This window comes from Sorex fumeus, unplaced genomic scaffold, assembly GCF_029834395.1.
Source record: "Sorex fumeus unplaced genomic scaffold, SorFum_2.1 ptg000086l, whole genome shotgun sequence".
Lineage (NCBI taxonomy): Eukaryota > Metazoa > Chordata > Mammalia > Eulipotyphla > Soricidae > Sorex > Sorex fumeus.
Genome location: NW_026606143.1, coordinates 7183012 through 7202748, shown reverse-complemented (window position 1 = coordinate 7202748; position 19737 = coordinate 7183012). Strand labels below are relative to the sequence as shown.

Genomic DNA, 19737 nt, shown 5'->3' with positions numbered 1-19737 from the left:
ACAGAACTATAGAGATGGTAAAATCAGTGGCAGTTGCCATGGTGTAGGGATGGGTGAAGGGATGAACAGAAAAGCATGGCAGATTTTTAGAACAGTGAATATACTCTGTATGGTGCCACAATAATGGATATATCAGCTTTAATAACAATAACCAAAAAACCCCTTAAGCTTTAACCTATCCACAAGCTCATCAACTTCCTTCCTAGACTTGAAAATTTAAACTGTTTAGTTCTATAATTTGGGCTAAAGGAAAGTGTGACCAATGACAGAATGCTGGAATAATTAACAAAAGGAGTCCACTCTATGAAAATTATAAATGAACAGCTTTAGACTGCTGTGCGTGTTATAATTTATTGTGCTAAGCATGTCTTGAGAGGCTCCTGAAAGCTAGGCCAATTCAGGTATCAAAAGAGTAAATGACTCCTGTGTGTGAGAGACTTCTAAACTAGAGCAATTCAAATACTCACCCAAGAATAATTTATTTTCCTTGCTCTGGGATAGTAAGACAGGGTTCTGCATAAATTCTATGCCTATTTTCATTTCTATGAGTGTAAATGTTGAGAAACCTTATTCAGAAAAATGAGTAGATGTTACCATATAGTCTAGCAATTCTACTCTTATATATACACTCAGGAGAAAAGAAATATATTGTCCACACAAAAAGGTGTCCAGTCAATTTTCATTATTTAGACCAGCTAAGCCATAAGGAAATCATGAACACTGAAGGAGTGAATTAGGACCTACTGCTCCTAGGGGGAATACAGGGGTAGTTAGTTTTCTTAGAGTCTCCTGTCACAGCATTTTTGTTGTCCATCAATACAAAATCTTACTTATTTCTGTTTAAAGACTCCTTATTTGATAGTTAATTCATTAACATTTAACTCTTGGCCAACTGTGCTATAACTCATGCCTAAATAAAGCTTATTTAACACACATATTTCCTTTGTAGGGTATACCACAGCTTTCCTGTACTGACCAAAGGCAGACAGTACTTTACTATGCTTGGGGGTTATTTGGAACAGCAAATGCATCAGCAAAAAGTACAAAAATGCAAAAAATGTGGCAAAAAGGGCACTTGCTTATAAGAGCTTAAACAAGGAGTTCCAGTGTGGCTTGTCTGACCTCAGCTGAGAATGTGCGCGTTCAAATTTTTTGCTGCTTTGTATATGTTTATGAATGACTGTGAAAGTGCCTTGACTATTCATTTTGCGGTTACAAATATATTTCAAATATATTTCAGGGAGTAGGCCAATGCACAAATACAGAATCCATGCATGAGGATGAACTGTACGTGGATATTCACAGCAGCATTATACATAATCACTAAAAAGTTAATATATTTCTAATGTCAACCAATGAATAAGCAAAATGTTGTATATTCTACAATGAGATAACATTTGCTTATAAAAAGGAAAGAAGCATTGATATATATGACAAAATAGATGAATCTTGAAAACACACTAATGAAAGAAGCCAGTCACAAGGTCGTATATTACCATTTGTATGAGATGTCCAAAAGGACAATGGCATAGAGACAAGAAAATAGATCAGTGATTGTCAGAAACTTCAGAGGGGAAAATCTTTCGGCTGTCTACCAGTGGGTAGGGAGTTTCTTTGGGGTGGGGGTGAGGAAGATATTCTGGAAATAGTCTTGATGGTTGCACAACTCTGTAAATATGTCATTGAATCATACAATTTAAAAGGTTACATTTAATAGTAAGTGATTTATCTAAACTATTAAGAAAAAACAGATGGCAAGAGATGAGGTCTCATTAAACTACCTCTGAGTTATGTGTCTTCACAGCAAAATAGCATTTTTCCAGGGAAGCAAAATGGTCTTAATTAAAGAAATTTAGTCAGAGAAATGGGGGGTTGAGGTGAGTTAACATGTTCAATAGAGAATATATGCATCTACAGAGTAGAAAAATACTCTTAATGATCCATCATTAGCTAAACAGTTGGTGAGTGCTGTTAATTTTATTGAAAGCGAAAGACAAATCAATCTGTGTGGACAAAAAAAAGGTTACCTGGTCTTTGAAAGCCATTCACATGACTTGTACACACCCTTCTGGGGTTTGGTCCCCAGCACCCCATCTGGTTACCAGCGTCCACCAGGGAATTAGCCCTGAGTACAGAGCCAGGAGTAAGCCCTGAGCACAGCCAGTAGGTTTCCAAAGCACATAGATATAAATACATGTATACGTATGTTCACTGTAGTGCTTAGTACAATAGGCAGGATATGGAAATATCCCAAATATCCAATGACAGATGAACAGATGAATGGATAAAGAAGCTATTGAAAAAATAATGTTGAGCAAACTTAATGAGAGGTAGAGTGACAAATATGAAATGACCTCACTCATCTGTGCATGACTTCACTCATCTGTGGAATATAGAGTAATAAGAGGGGAATGAGAGGTATCAAACTGGCCCTGGATTACAAAACTGAGAAAGCAAAGTAAATGGTTGGGTGGGGAAATGACGAGGGTTGGAGGTAACATAAGGACACTGATCAAGGGTCTTGGACACTTTGGTGGAGCAGAGGTAGAGAAATTGTCTACCTCAAAATATTAAGAGGTAACACTAGTGTAAAGGATGTGGCCTAAGCTATAATAAATATTTGTCTTTTTTGTTTGTTTTGGAGCCACACCTAGCAGTGCTCAGTGTTCACTGTGGGCTCAGAAATCACTCCTGGTGGTGCTTGGGGGACCATATGGGATGCCAAGGATTGAGCCCAGGTTCTCTGCATAAAAGGCAAATGCCCGGGGCTGGAGTGATAGCACAGCAGGTAGGGCATTTGCCTTGCACGAGGCCAACTCAGGTTCCATTCCCAGCATTTCATATGGTTCCCCGAGCACCGCCGGGAGTAATTCCTGAGTGCGTGAGCCAGGAGTTATCCATGTGCATCGCCGGGCGTGACCCAAAATGGAAAATAAAAGGCAAATGCCCTACCTGCTGTACAATTGCTCTGGCACCTACAATAACTTTTTTAAATGAATTTGCTAATAGGGTGGGATATGAAGTGGGAAGTGATCTTGGGACATTGGTGGAGGGACACTGATACTGATAGTAGGTTTGGAATTGGAGCATTGAATGTCTGAACCAATAGTAAGAAAAATCACAGTGCCTAAATAAAAATTGGAGTCAGGTGAGAATTTCCACAAATGGTGTACTCCAAAGAACCTTCACTGAAAGAAAATACCTTTCCCCACATGACTAAACAAAGAGTCACAGATGTCTCCTCTACCTCACTTCTCTGTGATAAAACCACTCAGACCCACTGAATTCCCATTATTTATCTGGGAAGTGATAAACTGTTTATTGACCCCACTGATAAATCAGAATAAAATGATCAGACTTCCGTTAAGCAACTCTTTTTCTCCTAGATCTGAGGTTCCCATTGAACCTAAGGATTTATTGCCCCATTTTCAGAAAACAAACAAAAAACCATCTCAGTGCCCCCTGGAATTCTATCTCCTTTAAATTGAAAGTGCTTCTCAATTGTACTATCACTCCCCTGGGATCATTCTAGCACCCATCTTGGGGAAATTTCTCTGGGTCTTTCTACTTCATCATACTGTTCTTTCCTACCTTGTTTATTTCATTTTTCCAACCCTTGAAATACTTACTAATGTGACTGCCTGTCAGAGAATACTCTCTATAAAACAATCAACTTCAACTGTACCTTATGATGTCTCACTAAAAAAAAATCAATCTCTGTCCCTACTGCAAATTTCCCTTTTCATGTCAAAGTAATGTTTCTATCTCTCCTTACTAAGCTGAAATGTTTTTATTTGACACATTATAATTTAATTATATAATAAAAATTTTCAGAACAAATTTTCACAGAAGACTATTCCTTACACTATTCTGAAGCCTACTCTTTTAGATGCAATAATCATAATGGATATTAAAACTCTCAGTATGGTGGGGGGATGGAATGATAGTACAGCGGGTAGGGTGCTTGCATTGCACATGGCTGACCCTGGTTCAATCCGCTGCATTTCACATGGTCCCCCTGAGGTTGGCAGGACTCATCCCTGCTCACATAGCCAGGAGTAAGCCCTTAGTACTTCCAGATAAGGTTCCCAAACCAAAATCAAAACAAAACACTCAGTATACTCAAGAGCTACCCAATATCTTCTACTTTTTTTGTGCCATGGGGTACGGTGACAGTTGGCCTGGCTGCATATGGTCAGTTGGTTCAGTGATCAGGGCTGATAATAAAGGTGCTGCTCAAGTTTGATAGTGCCTGGGGCCACAAAGGCAATATCTGGTGATCCGGGGGGCCATCAGCACTATACCTGGTTGTGTTTAGGCAGCCACAAGGTGCTGAGGATTGACTTTGGTGCCCCTGCACATGAGGGATGATCTCTAGTCCTTTGAACTATCTCCCTGGCTTCTCAGCCACTTCTTCCAAATTAATTTTAATTGATAACTATGTTACATAATTTTCTTGTGACCCAGTGTATAATATAAAATGAGTCTCTTATCTATCAATGTCCGTATATCAAGGGCTATGCATTCACCAAACCATCACAAACCTCTGCTACCATCTATTTTCCATTTCTACAGCTTCCTAAATCACATAATTTTAAAAGCTTGTAAAGTGCTGATCTGAAAGCAAATAGGTCGTTACTTAGATAGGAATAGTACAGAAAACAATGATAAAAAAATAAAGCATAAATTACATATAGAGTAGAAAAGGGGAAAACTAAAAGGGCATAGATGCTTATTTCAGAATAGAAAATGCAATCCCTCATCTTACATTTTTCATATTGCTATATTTCCTGAATGTGATATTAAGATGACATTAAGATGAAATTGAATATATAAGCCCCAAAGCTTTGAGAGCTCTAATATATAAACATGATAGGAAAATTCATTGAAAGTTATAGCTAAATCATGTAAGATGGAAAATCTAGATTAAGAGACATTTGTGAATAAAATCTTAATACTGAGAACATGGCAACATATTATATATAATAGCAAGAGAGCTTATACCTAGATTTTTATTGAACAAGCATGAGTCATTTTACTCTAGCAAACAGTCAGATAGCTTCAAAAGCAGGTATCATGGATGTAAGCCTTCTCCGCATTTTTTAAAAAATGGCAGAAACAGAAATGCTGGAAGTCAGTTCACTTTTCCCACACAGTTAATCTTAAAGATAGTCATTATAAATGATCTTAGCTTTAGAGAGTCATCAGCAATTACTCACAGAACAGTAACTAGCAGCAGGATTTGACTATCAACAAAATTATGAACTTTACATTTGGTAAATTTTGTATATTAATTTCAGTGTAGTTGTTCAGAAATGTGTGTCACAATATTGCAAAACTCCCTAATTATTAAAATATGCTTTGAAAATATTTTCCTTTCTTTTTAGATTATACTTTCAGTCACATGGTTACAATACTGTTAACTTTTGATATTCGAATCTACAAAGTCACTACACCTTCACCACCACCAAAGTACATAAGACTCCCCCTCCCCCCGTCCCTACCCACCCACTGTCCTTATGTCTCTTCTCAGTCTGCCTCTTCCTCCTGAGTCTTATCCCCACTGCTTGGTAAGCTGTTCTGGAATAAAAGGCTTAGGGGTTGTTTTCACTCATTATGGTCTATTCCCTTGCTCTTCAATATACCACAGATGAGTGAGATCATCTAGTCTATGTCCTGCTCTCTCTGACTTATTTCACTGAACATGATGACTTTCAGTTCCATCCAAGTTGCAGAAAACTGCATGATTTCATCTTTTCTTAGAGCTGAGTAGTATTCCATTGTGTGTGTGTGTGTGTGTGTATATATATATATATATATATACCAAAGCTTCTTCACTCACTCATCAGTCATTGGATACTTGGGTTGTTTCCATATCCTCATTATTATACTTAGTACTGCAATGTAATGGATACAAATATGTCTTTTTGTATTAAGTGGGGTTTTTTTTGTTCTTGAAGACAGATGCCAAAAACTGGAATGGCTGGGTTATATGAAGGGTTGGAGCGATAGCACAGCTGGTAGGTTATTTGCCTTGCATGTGGCTGACCCGGATTTGATTCCCCCGTCCCTCTCAGAGAGTGCGGCAAGCTACTGAGAGTATCCCGCCCACACGGCAGAGCCTGGCAAGCTCCCCATGGTGTATTTGGTATGCCAAAAACAGTAACAGGTCTCACAATGGAGACGTTACTGGTGCCCACTCGAGCAAATAGATGAACAACGGGAGGACAGAGCTACAGTGCTATATGTGAAAACTCTATTCCTATTTTCCCGAGAGTCTCAATTCTATATTCCATAGGCCAGCGGGCCTTCCCACCAATATTGAATGAGGAGTGCCTTTTCACTACATTCCTGCCAGCACAAGTTATTTCCAGTACTTCTGATATACGCAATTCTCACTGGTATGAGATGATATCACGTTGTCAATTTGATTTGCATTTCCCTGATAACAAATGACAAATACTTTTTCATATGCCAACTGGCTGACCATACTAGAAACTGTTTATCTACGCTCCCTATTTTTTATTGGTGGGGTAATTGTTTTCTTTTATAGTTGAGCTTAGTGAGGGCTCTATATATCCCTTTATCTGACATATGGTGTACAAGTCTTTCCTCCCAATTCAATAGGGTGTCATTAAATTTTAGCCTGAGATTCTTTTGCTATGCTAAACCTTCTAGTTTGATGTAATCCCATTTATTTTTGAAAACATTTGTTTTCAAAGTTGACTCTTCAGCCTCAAAGAGTTGTATTCAGTCCCATGCACAATATAAAATGGCATAAGGAAAACAAATCAAAGATGGTCAAGGCAATTTGATAAAATAGTCCTCAAAAGTTATTGCCTTAGATGGGAACATGATTTTCTATATAAAACTTTTCTTTAAAAATAAAAACAAATTCCTAATGGGACCCCTCCATTTCTAGAAAACTATAACTCAGTGACCTGTATAGTAATTAACTGACTACTATGATCTAGTCATGTCTTTTATTGAAAATCATTTCACTTGGTGAAAGTTTAAAAAATAGCTTTTCCCCCTCAAATTACTCCACTATAAATTCTTTCTGCCTTCACCATAGTAAGAAATATACATTTAAAAATACCAATCAACTTTAGGGTTTCAAATAGTCATGAGAGCTATAATTAGTTAACATCAATGCTCAAAGTGATTATCAGATAACTCAAAAATAATATTAAATATTTATTTCATATGTATAAGACATAGCACAAAGGATGATCCGTTGACTTTTGGAGAAAAAGATTTTTTCAAAGATTTACTTTATAGACTAAAGCTTGTAAACTAAAACATCAGTGAATTTTAAAGTATGTTAGTTTGGTTGGGGAGATAGCATAAAGGGCTGAAGAGCAAGGTTCCCCTGAGCACAGACTCAGGAGTAGCTCCTGAGTGTGGTCCCAAAATAACAAATGACAAGAATATAGCAAAAAGTGAACATTTCAGAATTAATATTTTATGATTTCTACATGACAAATTTAACAGAAGTATAAACCTTAATATCTTGAAATTTGATTATTTCTAACCATTTCAAATGCACATTATCATGGAAGAAATGATGACACTAAGAAAACACAATTGCAAATAAAAGGTTTTGGCAAATTGTGCATGCAAATGAGAAGATCTAGATTTATTAGGAATAATCATTCCACAAAATGAACATAAAATTTCCTATGAAAATTAAACCCATTAAGCATTCATATTTCCTGAGGAAAATAAGTGACAGTTCTTGATTATGCTATCAGTTACATTAATCAATTTGTCTATACAGAACAACTTGGATTATTTGGCAATCAAAAACTCAGATTAAAAGGCTTTTGCCTGTACCCTCAGAATTTTATGGGTTAATTATCTACTTGTCGATGAGTGTACAGATGATGAGGAAACTTTTTCCCCCATGCATTTTAATTGAAATTGAAGTACACTTATCCATAAACTTGGGAAGAAATGCTAACTTTACTATGCTGAATATTCTAATCCAAGAACAAAGTATCTTTTATTTTATTTTAAATTTTTTATTTGGCTTTTTAGATCATACCCATAGATGCTCAGGGGTTACTCCTGGCTCTGCACTCAGGAATTACTCCTGGCGGTGGTTGGGGTACCAGATGGAATGCTGGGAATCGAACCTGGGTTGGCCGCATCCAAGGCAAATGCCCTAGCAGCTGTACTATCGATCCAGCCCTCTTTTATTTTTAGACCCTTGATTTTTTCATCAGAGTTTTATAGGTTTCACCACATAAGGCATGCACATGTTTTGAAAAATTTATGCCTTAAACTATATTTTAGGGAATGTCAAATAGCAATATATTTTAAATTGTGGTTTCCAGTTTTTCTTTGCGAGGATACAATAATACAATCAATTCTGATATATTAATCTCAAATCACTGATGAACTCACTAGTTTAAGGAGTTTCTTTTGTGTAGAACCTTAGAATTTTATAGATAGCCTTTTATCTCATGTACAAAAAGGAACTGCTTCACTTCTTTCTTTCTAATTTCTATATCATATTTCCATTTTTGTTTTATTGTACTGGCCTTAATCACTAGGATGAATAAAATGGTGAGATGGATATACTTGCTTGTTCTCATTATAAAGGAATAATTTAAACATATTTTAAATAAAATATTCTGAAAAACAGAAGGTCTATGTCTATAGAGATATACTTTTTTGCATATGAATGAACAGTTGCTCAAGTACCATTTGTTGAAAAGACTATTCCCTCCTCCCCAACACCCCCCCCCCCACCCCGCACTGGTCTGTCTCTACTATTTTGTTAAAGATCAATTAAAGTCAAGTTGCTCAGAAACCTTTCGATTAATTACAACTGCATATACAATAGTGGTACCAGCATACAACATCATATAGCTTAGACCTTTATAAGTACATTCTAGGATGCACAATGACTAAATCATGTAGACATACTTCTCATGTTAATTAATCAACATGCATGACTGTATTTGGGATCTTTTCCTGGGATCTCATTTTTAGTCTATTGTTTATTCTTTCACAAATAGCACACTATAGGTATCTTTAAAGTAATGAATTCAAGGACTGTCAAGTTCACCAACTTTGTTTTCAATCTTAGATTTTCTGGGTCATTTTGCACTTTTGTATAAACTTTGACAGGATCAGTTTGCCAGTATCCTCACTTCCTAATTTAGTCCAACACACCCAGCTGTACTCAGGAGGTATTTCTGGCTTCATGCTCAGGAGTGACACCTAGCTGCACACATGGGACCAAATGCAGTACTGGGAATTGAAATTGGACTCAGATGCATGCATAAGTGCCTTAATCCCTGAACTATCTCCCTGGCACTCTTACTACAATTTTGACAAGAACTGTTTAGAATCAAAAGATCAACAGCTATCTCAAAAAATGTTTCAGTCTCCCTACCCACAAACGTGGAATTATCTTTTAATTTGTCTAATATTTAATTTTTCATCAGTTTTGCATGTCTTTTTTAGGGTAAAAATCGTATATATTTTTCTTAAATTGATATGTAAGTAGGTAAATTTTTTGGTATTTTTAATAGTGCTGCATTTAAAATTTCTAATATCAATCACTTGTAGTTGGTATGTAGAAAACAATTGACTTTTGTATATTAACCTTACAATCTGACCCTGCTATGAATATTTATTATCCCGAAGTATTTTGTTTTGTTGCTGATAATTATTTAGGCTTTTTTACATTAACAATTACATCACCTGACAATGATAGTTTGACAATGATAGTTTTATCTTATCATAAACCAACAGCTTTTATTTTCTTATTCTGTCTTTTGAATTAGCTAGGATGTCAGTAAAAGACAAGGATAAAGATAGTCTTGTCTTCTTTCCATTTTGTATGGAGAAGGCATATAGTTTCTCATGGTTAAGTATGGTATTTTGTGTAGGGTTTGTTGTTCTTAATGTTTCCCTCTATTTCTAGCTTGTAGAGAGTTTTTCAAAAAGCCATGAATAGGTACTGGATTTTCTCAAAAGTTTCTTTTGCTGGGGACTGAAGCAATAGCATAGCGGGTAGGGCATTTGCCTTGTACACGGCCGATCTGGGTTCGATTCCCAGCATCCCATACGGTCCCCTGAGCACTGCTAGGAGTGATTCCTGAGTGCAGAGCCAGGAGTAACCCCTGTGCATCGCTGGATGTGACGCTCCCCCCCCCAAAGTTTCTTTTTCTACATTCACTGGTGTTATCAAAAGACTTTTCTTCTATCAAAATTTGTTTGTCAGGGATTGGAGTGATAGCACAGCGGGTAGGGCATTTGCCTTGCACAAGGCTGACCCGGGTTCGATTCCCAGCATCCCACATAGTCCCCTGAGCACCGCCAGGAGTAATTCCTGAGAGCATGAGTCAGGAATAAATCCCTGTGCATCACTGCGTGTGACCCAAAAAGCAAAAAAAAATGTTTTTCAGGTTTTGCACAAGCATATATTTTCATTACTCTTGGTTATATACCTACAATTGTAAATGTGAGGCTATGGATTAACTTTCATGTTTAAATTCTGAGTAACTGCCAAATTGCTTCCAACTATAACTCATTTTACTTTCTTGTAAATCATTTTAGTTTCTTGTCAGCACTGTATGAAGCTCCATTTTCTCAGATTCTTGCCAAATTAATCATTGTCTTTTTGAGTGTGGCCATCCTAGTGAGTATGAAGTGGTATCTCACTGGGGTTTGTTTCCATTTTCCTAATTCAATGCCACTGAGGATCTTTTGACATATCTGTTGACCATGTAAATATTGGAAGAAATGTCCATTCGAACCCATTATTATTTTTAATTGACCTGTCTCTTGGCTTTTGGCTATTAAGAATTCTTTACGTATTTTGGATTATCAGATGTATGATTTGCAAATAGTTTCTCCCATTGTGAGTTTGTATAACTTTTTTAGGCACAGAGAATTTTGATTAATTTTGAAAATTAAGCCCAAAAAATATATAGGGGACACTGCCACCTGACCCTCAGCCTTTTCCTTTACCAGGCTAATTAACACAAATTGAAACACAAGTGATTTTTTCCTCTGTTCTAGGAGAGAGAAAAGATTTCCTCTGGTGAGTTTGATAACTTAATTGTGGTATACATTCTTTAAAAATAATCATAAGACACTTGTTTTGTAGTAAGAGGGTGGTGCCAACTATTACTCATTAATTGTGGTACACATTTTTAAAAAGTTATGACACTTGTTTTGTAATAAATAAGGTGGTGCCAACTATTACTCAGTAGCTTCTTTGAAGGAAGCTATCCACACTGCCCGTTTACTCTTAATGTCAGCAAGAACAGCATTAACATCAAGAAAACAGGATATTTTTGTTCTAGGATGTACTTCCTGGGATTCTCCAAAGATTCCATCAATAACTCCTCACCCCTGGTGATTCCTTTATTCTCATGGGCAAGTATAAGTGAACCCGGAGACTTGAAAAGCCTTTCACTCAAACAGACTATGGAGATTCTGCCCCAGTCCTGTGCTTGTGTCCTCTTGATGCACTTCTGGACAAAAATCTTCTGGTCCTTGTCAACATCACTCATTTTTAAACCACTCTTTCATTGCATGTTACACGAAGACTGTTGCTCTTAAGCCACATGTCCTACTCTTCAAAATTTCTTGATAGATGCCAAAAGGCTGAAATTCTGATGAAATCCAATGCATCCATTTTCATTCTTTGGCGGCTTGTGGTTTAGGTTTTATAGTTTAAACTATGTATTACCCAAGTTCATAAAGCTTTATGCCACTTTTTAGTAAAAAAATCTATAGTTTTAATGCTTAGACTTAGGTCTTTTATCCATTTTCAGTCTTTTATCCATTTTTCCATTTTTTATCCATTTTCATTCCATTTCAGTTATCATTTATCCATTTCATTTTTCTATGTTTTAATCTTAAAAAATATTTTTCTATTTTTTGATTTTGCTCTCTGGTAGGTATCCTCCTCATGCTTTGGCCCAGTTCTCTTAGTACCGCATTTCCCCTCCCTACCCTTTGCTGCTCCTCTTGTTGCAGTGACCTGGGGTTAGACATGCCTGCTTGTGGTGCTCAGCAAAGGTCGTACATGTTAGTTGTGGTGCTCACATATATGATCTCCAGGGGTCCTATTCCTGGCTGCAGTGCTTGAACACACCTGGCTATGTACCAGAAACTACACGTTTGTGATAACAATACAGATCCTGGGATTCCAGAAACCAGAGCTGCTTAGATTGTGTTTAATGCATGTAGGATGCACCAGAGATCAAAGTCATTATCTCTTCTTCCAAGGGCGGCATGTTTAGCCACCGAGTTTCCCGACATCCCCAGTGCCACTGTTTTTGAAAAGACCATTCTTCCACCATTGAATAGTTTCAATATTAATGCTGAAAAATCACTTGGCTATAATTTTATGACTTATTACCAGACTCTTAATTCAATTCCACTAATCTACTCTGTGTGCAGGGGCTATGCCCAGTTCACTGCTTGGGGGGGGGGGGGGGTCATGCAATGCTGGGGACTGATTTCAGCCTCCTGCATGCAAAGCATGCACTACTGCTCTTTGAGCTATCTCTCTAGCCCATCAATCACATTAATCTATATGACAGTCTTTTTGCCATTATCACACCACGTATACTGATATACTGCAGGAAATACTGAAACCCATAAATGAATTGTCAAAATTTGCCTTTCAGCCCCAAGATTATTATGACACTTTGGAGTCCCTTGCTTTTGTATGTGAATTTTATTATCTGTCAATTTAAACAAAAGTTATGATAGATATTTTGATAGGGATTTACTGAATGTGTAAATCAATTTGGGAGAAGTATTATCATCTTAAAATGTGATTAGTAGGTGCAAAAGCAATAGTACGGTGTGTAGGGCATTTACATTGCATGTTACCAACCTGGTTTCAATCTCCAGCATCCCATATGGTCCCCGAGCACTGCCATCAGTGATCCCTGAGCACAGAGCCAGGAGTAAGCTGTTGAACATTGCTGGGTGTGGCCTGATGCTCCACCCCCAAATGTGAGTAGTAAAATTTCCCTTTTCATTTCTGATTCTGGTATAGTGAGTCATTTATTTTCCTTTTGTTTTTTTGGACTACACCCAGCAGTGTTTGAGGGTTACTCCCAGAGATACTAAGGCCAAGGCCCCCTGCATGCAAACCATTGCTTGGTGCCTTGAGCTATCTCTCCATTCTTTATTTTTTTCTTTTTCCCATTCATCAGTCTAGATAAAGGTTACTCAATACTCTTATTCCCAATTTTATTTTATTACTCTTCCAATCTTTATTCTTTTCTTTTTTCAGTATAGCTTCTTCTATTTTCGTAAGGTGGAAGATTAGGTCACTGATTTGAGATCTCTCTTCTTTTTCAACCTAAAGTTTTTAAATAGTAAATGTCCCTCTAACGACTGCCTTTGTTGCATCCAATAAATGCTGGTATGTTGTGTTTTTGTTTCCAATAATGTTTTAATTTCAGTATGTTCTAATTTTCTTTCAAATTTCGTTGACCTACTGACTAATCAGTATTGTGTGATTTAATTTCCACATATTTGTGATTTCCAAAATCTCCTTCTGTTATTTTTAATTTCATTTTTGTTGTAGCCAGAGAACATACTTCATATGATTTCAGTCCTTTTAAATACAATGAGACATCTTTGACAGACTAATATACAGTCTATCCTACATAATGTTCTGTGTACTTGAGAAGAATGTGTATTCTTTTATTTTTGAACAGAGTATTCTATAGGTGTCTGTTAGGTCTAGTTGGTTTATAGTTTTGCTTTGGTCTTATCTTTCATTGTGTATAGTATTTTGGGTTCAGATTTCCAAACTGGGCAATACTGCCCCCTGGGGGGTGCTGTAATATACCATGGGGGTAGTAGCAAGTAATCTTACCAATGAAAACTCTGTATATAAGTATAAAACCATCCCTCCAGCAGAAGTAATATCCTAATATTAATCCAGTTTCCATTTAATAGAAATGTCATATTATGGATTTCATAATTTGATTTCTTTCAAGAACCTCAGAACTTGATAATTCAGGTTTTTTTTTTCTTTTTGTGTCACACCCAGCGATGTACAGGGGTTACTCCTGGCTCTGCACTCAGGAATTACCCCTGGCGGTGCTTGGGGGACCATATGGGATGCTGGGAATTGAACCTGGGTTGGTCGTGTGCAAGGCAAACACCCTACCCGCTGTGCTATTTCTCTAGCCCCGATAATTCAGCTTTTAATTCCATACATCTTCAACTGTCAACTGTCCTCCCATTCTTCATCGATTTGTTCAAGCGGGGCCCAGGAACGTCTCCATTGTGAGTCCTGTTGTTACTGTGCTTGGCATATCAAATATATCAAGGGGAGCTTGACAGGCTTTGCCCTGGGGGCGGAATACTCTGTAGCTTGCCGGGCTCTCAGACAGGGGCGGAGAAATCTAAGTTGGGTTGTCCAGGTTGGCCGCATGCAAGGCAAACGCCCTACCCATTGTACTATCGCTCCAGCCCATACATCCTTAATAAATATTGATTATATATTAAATATTAAAAATAAAAATTCCTTAATTTTTATAACTGGGCGGAGTGATAGCAGAGCGGGTAGGGTGTTTGCCTTGCAAGCGGCCAACATGGTGGACCCAAGTTCGATTTCTCCGCCCCTCTCGGAGAGCCCGGCAAGTTACAGAGAGTGTCTCACCCGCAGGGCAAAGCCTGGCAAGCTACCCCCAACGTGCTCGATATGCCAAACACAGTAACAAGTGTCACAATGGAGAAGTTACTGGGCCCGCTTGAGCAAATCCATGAACAATGGGAGGATAGTGACCAGTGACAGTGAATTTTTATAACTATTTCCATGAATGAATAAAATACCTATTTTTATATTTTTTCCACTTTATTTAAACACTGTGATTTACAAAGTTGTTTATGATGATTTGTTAGAGGCATTCAATATTCCAACACCAATCCCACTATTACTGTCACCTTCCCTCCACCATTGTCTCCATTTTCCCATCTACCCCTCGAGCTTGCCCCTGCAGCAGTCTCACAACAATTTATTTTATAATGCTTGTTATCATAAAATGGCTAAAAGGATGATTAAAAATATTTCCTAAAAGAGAATTTGTGAAATGTGTTGTAAAAATACCTATTTCTAAAACAAAAATGTCAAATTTAATTAGTGGCTTTGAAGAATAAGAAACAAAATGTAAATTAATTAAAACCTTAAAATCACTTTCACTTTTCAAACATGATAACTCTGAACCACAGAAAATAATAATGTGTCTTTCGTGAAATCTGATAAAAACCACAGACTCTTTCTTGGAAAATGAACATGTGTATACATAATTCTGCTTATAATTTAAGGGGTTCTTGAATACTCTGCAGACTGGAAAAAGCCTTTTTGAATGAAATTTATTATTTTAATGACAAATATAGAGTAGATATTCAAATTATTATAGTATCCCACCTTCAAAAGAATGAGATTTGAAAAATATTAAAACATGACAGTTGATCTCCAATTAATATGCACTCTTAACTTCAAAAGTTAATTTGCAATTTTTAATTAGAATTTTTATCTTTTTATAGTGTTACGAATGATGGATGGGTACTCTTCAACTCTAAGTTCTCTAAGGAGTGGGTGCTCTTTTCTTTTTGTTTGTATCATATTGACCGAACAAAATAAACATCATATGTTATCAGGTGACCCTTTACAAAATCTATTTTACTCAATAATGTAGTTGAATACAAATGCACTAAGCAAACAGGAAAAAACACTGACATAGTTAAAATGAAATAAATTACATAGATAAAAAATAAAAAGAAATTAAAAGATAGTAAGTTTTGTATGGACTCCTTGACTTGGTTCAGCCTGGCAGTCTAGGTTTACAGCTTCAGGGATCCCTTGAACAAATTATAATGAACAAACTCAGCCAAATGAGAAAGTAATTGTCTCCCTGAAAAATGTCTTTAGCCTGGAGAGATTTAGAATTAGATCAAGATAATATAGATACAAGAGTAATTAATTTAAATTTTCATTTTAAACTGGAATTTTATTAGCTTCATCAACAATATCAGAACATTTAGGGAAATAAATATTCAATAATCTATATATTTAGTAAGGTAGATTTATAAAAATGTCTGTACTTAGGAAGGTTTCTTTATTGCTTGACAGAAAATCAAGTACAGCATATTAAATTTAAATGCAGCTGAAAGTATTTGGGAGATTATTTAATTATAAAATGCACTTAGAAGCAAATTTAAAATTTTTCCAAATTTATAAAAACACTTTGTATTCAAAAGTCATCAAGGACAATTACAGAGGTTAAAACAGTAAGATATAAAACCTCTAAATATTATGTATATTTTTTAAGATTAAAGAAAAGGGATTCTTTTTGTTTGTTTGTTTTTGGGCCACACCCAGCAGTGATCAGGAATTACTCGTGGCTCTGTACTCAGGAATTACTCCTGGCAGTGCTTTGGGTACCATATGAGATGCTGGGGATCAAGCCTAGGCTAGCTGTGTACAAGGCAAGTACCCTACCTGCTATATTACCACTCCAGTCTTCAAGAACATGGAGTATTTGTGAGTAGCAACTTTTAATCATCTTCTACAATCACTGCACAGATAATAACAATTCTTAAGGTTACAGAACAATTTAAAACAATGATCCTGGAAAACATCTGTTAACTTAAATGAACTTGGAGCTCATAGTACATGGACCTGTACTTCCCAAAGGAAAGTAAGTGGATCAAACATAAAGAAACTATTATGCCTTAGCATTTCTAATTTAAACTATCAACTACATTGTTCTTAATAATAAAAAAAGGACTAATAAAAATAATCTTTTGTTAGACTATAAAATAATCAAAAGTTTGAAGGAAGGCAAAGTAGAAAAATAAATTATTTGTGTGATTTGAAATATGAGTACATACAAATTGTGGATTGATGAAACTATGAATAAAAACGAAAATAAATTTTAAATATTTATATACTCTTTATATTTGAACACAAATGATTATCCATGTCTTGAAACAAATTTTAAGTTCTCCAAGTCCTAATTGCTCTAACCTTTCAAATTTCCACATATATAACAACTGAATTATATCAAATGTAGTCTTTCAGTTTTGTTAGTTTATAATCCTGAAGCTAGTAAGTTACGGAACTGAAAATTATTCTTAACTACTTAAGAAACTGTTATCACATCTTTGTCATTATTCTCTTATCTCCCTTTCTATCCCATATCACATACGATTGAATTCAAAATTAGAACCTTTTAGGTTCTAATGTCCTTTTAGGTTCTATGTCCAGATTTCATTTTCTTCCTAGTCAATAAACAGGCCTCTAAAAGTCTTAGATGACCTATCTTTCAAATAGTATCATCTAGAATTGTGACAGATTAGAATACAGATTAAACTGTCTCCGCCCATGTCCCACTACATCATATATTCTACTTCCCCACCCCCAGATGAAGGTTAGGTTGGTAAATGGAATTTGGAGATGAAATAAAGTCAGACATCAAATAACTTACTTGAAATCCATCTCTTACCTTCTGTACTTAACCCTGGACTTGATGTGAACTTGGCTACATCAACAATTTTTACAGCAAATTGCTGGCCAGTTTCTCTGTTGATACATCGTCGCACAACACTGAAGGGTCCCCTAAAAGAAAGAATAAATTCAAACTTTCAAACTTAATTCACTGATTTTCCTTTTCTTTTCTTTTTTTTTTTCTTTTTGGGTCACACCTGGCGATGCTCAGGGGTTCAGAGGTTAGTCCTGGCTCTGCAAGTCAGGAATTACTTCTGGCGGTGCTCAGGGAACCATATGGGATGCTGGGAATCAAACCTGGGTCGGCCATGTGCAAGGCAAACACCTTACCCTCTGTGCTATTGCTCCAGCCCCTCATTGATTTTAAGTTCCTACTTCAGTTCAACATGTTGCTGATATTTCATGTGTGCTAATGCTATAATTTAAAAAATAATATTAAAGTCATATAATTTTCTATAGTAATTTAGCGGTAACTCACAGTTTAGATATTGAGACAGAGAAACAGAAAACAAATGTGTAATCTGAAATTATTTTATCATTATTTTGTTTTTGCATTATACCTAGCTATGCTCTGGGCTTACTCCTGATTCTGCACTCAGCAATCACTCCTGGCATGTCTCAGGAGATCACATGTGGTGCCAGGGAATGAACTTGGGTTAGCTGCATGCAAGGCAAGTGCCTTACTCACTGTACTATTTCTCTGGCCCTTGAAATCATTTTATAAAAAAATTCTCAATAGCATTCTTATGCCCAAGGAAAATAAGCATAATTGTTTATACATATCTTAAAATTGAAATAAAAAACACTACAGTGGCAATATTTTATCTTTTGAACTTGAAACTTAAATTATATCACATATCATGTAAGTCTTACTGAGTTTATTTCAAATATCTCTCAATCTTGTCTACTTCTTTCCATGTCTCATTAATTATCTAGCTACAACTATTTGCTATCAACACTTAATCACTTAATCCCCGTTATTCATCGATTTATTCGAGCGGGTGCCAGTAACGTCTCTATTTATCCCGGTTGCGTGCTAGCGTAGCCCAATGGTATCTGTTCGTTCTAGGAACATGCAGAGCCTCAAACCGATCATTTAGGGTCTTGACGAAGAAGTCTGACCATCTTATAGGTGGGCGTTCACGTGATCTTTTGATGTCCCGTGGAATCCAATCAGTAATGGCTCTAGTCCAGCGGTTGTCTGTAAACCTCATTACGTGTCCAGCCCATCTGATTTTTGATGTCTTGGCAAATGAGACAGCGTCCCTGATTCTTGAGCGTTGACGAAGATCAGAACTCCGGATTCTATCTCTCATTTGAGTGAATCGTGATATTCCAAGCATAGTTCTTTCTATTCCTCTTTGAGAGACTCGAATAGCGTTCTCATCCTGTTTTCGTAGGGTCCAGGTCTCTGAGGCATATGTTAATGCAGGAAGAATAGTGGAATCAAAGAGATGTGCTCGTAGCTGGAGGTTCTTTGTCCTTTTAGTTATTTCTTCAATGCTCTTGAAGGCATTCCAAGCCGCTCTCTTCCTCCTGCGCAACTCAGGTGCCAGGTCATTCATCATGTTGATTTCTCGACCTAGGTATATATAACTGTTGCATTCGGAGATGGTGGTTCCGTTGAGAGTGAATGGAGCGTCAGGAACAAGGCTGTTTCTCATAAACATTGTCTTCGTAAGATTCAGCTGTAGTCCGACCTTTCCACATTCACGGTCAAAGTCGTTCAGCATTTGTGCCGCTTGGCTGATGTTTGGTGTTATTAGAACGATGTCATCAGCAAAGCGGAGGTGGTGTAGTTGCCGACCATCTATCTTCACTCCCATGTTTTCCCATTCCAGTCGTCGCATGATGTTCTCGAGGGTGGCACTGAAGAGTTTTGGTGAAATGGTATCACCCTGCCGAACCCCTCTCTTGATATGGATGATTACTTCTTTGTAGAATGGTGAGATCTTGGTAGTGAATCCGCAATAGAGTTCACGAAGGATCCTGATGTATTGAGTTTGTACGCCCTGATTGGCTAGGGCTTCCATGACCGCTTCCATCTCAACAGAATCAAAGGCCTTCTTTAAATCAATGAACGTTAGACAGAGCGGCATCTTGAACTCTCGAGATACCTCAATGAGTTTGGTTATTGTGTGGATATGGTCGATGGTACTGAATCCTTTTCGGAATCCAGCTTGTTCACATGGTTGTCCTTCATCTAGTGTTCTGCTAATCCTATT

The 19737-nt window shown here is 36.8% G+C and overlaps 1 protein-coding gene across 14 annotated transcripts in view; it reads right to left on the bottom strand.

Moving 5' to 3' along the window:
- The window catches only part of CASK (calcium/calmodulin dependent serine protein kinase), a 998363-nt gene that overhangs the window by 868145 nt on the left and 110481 nt on the right, over positions 1–19737 (bottom strand). For 7 of the 14 annotated variants that reach the window (XR_008794862.1, XM_056131339.1, XM_056131340.1 and 4 more), the window contains exon 2: positions 17493–17623. Coding sequence is in view for 13 of the 14 variants with exons in the window: in XM_056131339.1 (XP_055987314.1) it covers positions 17493–17623 (131 nt within the window). In the remaining variant the exon portion in view is untranslated. The remainder of the gene's footprint in view (positions 1–17492; positions 17624–19737) is intronic. The other 7 variants (XM_056131343.1, XM_056131346.1, XM_056131352.1 and 4 more) reach the window with 1 other exon arrangement.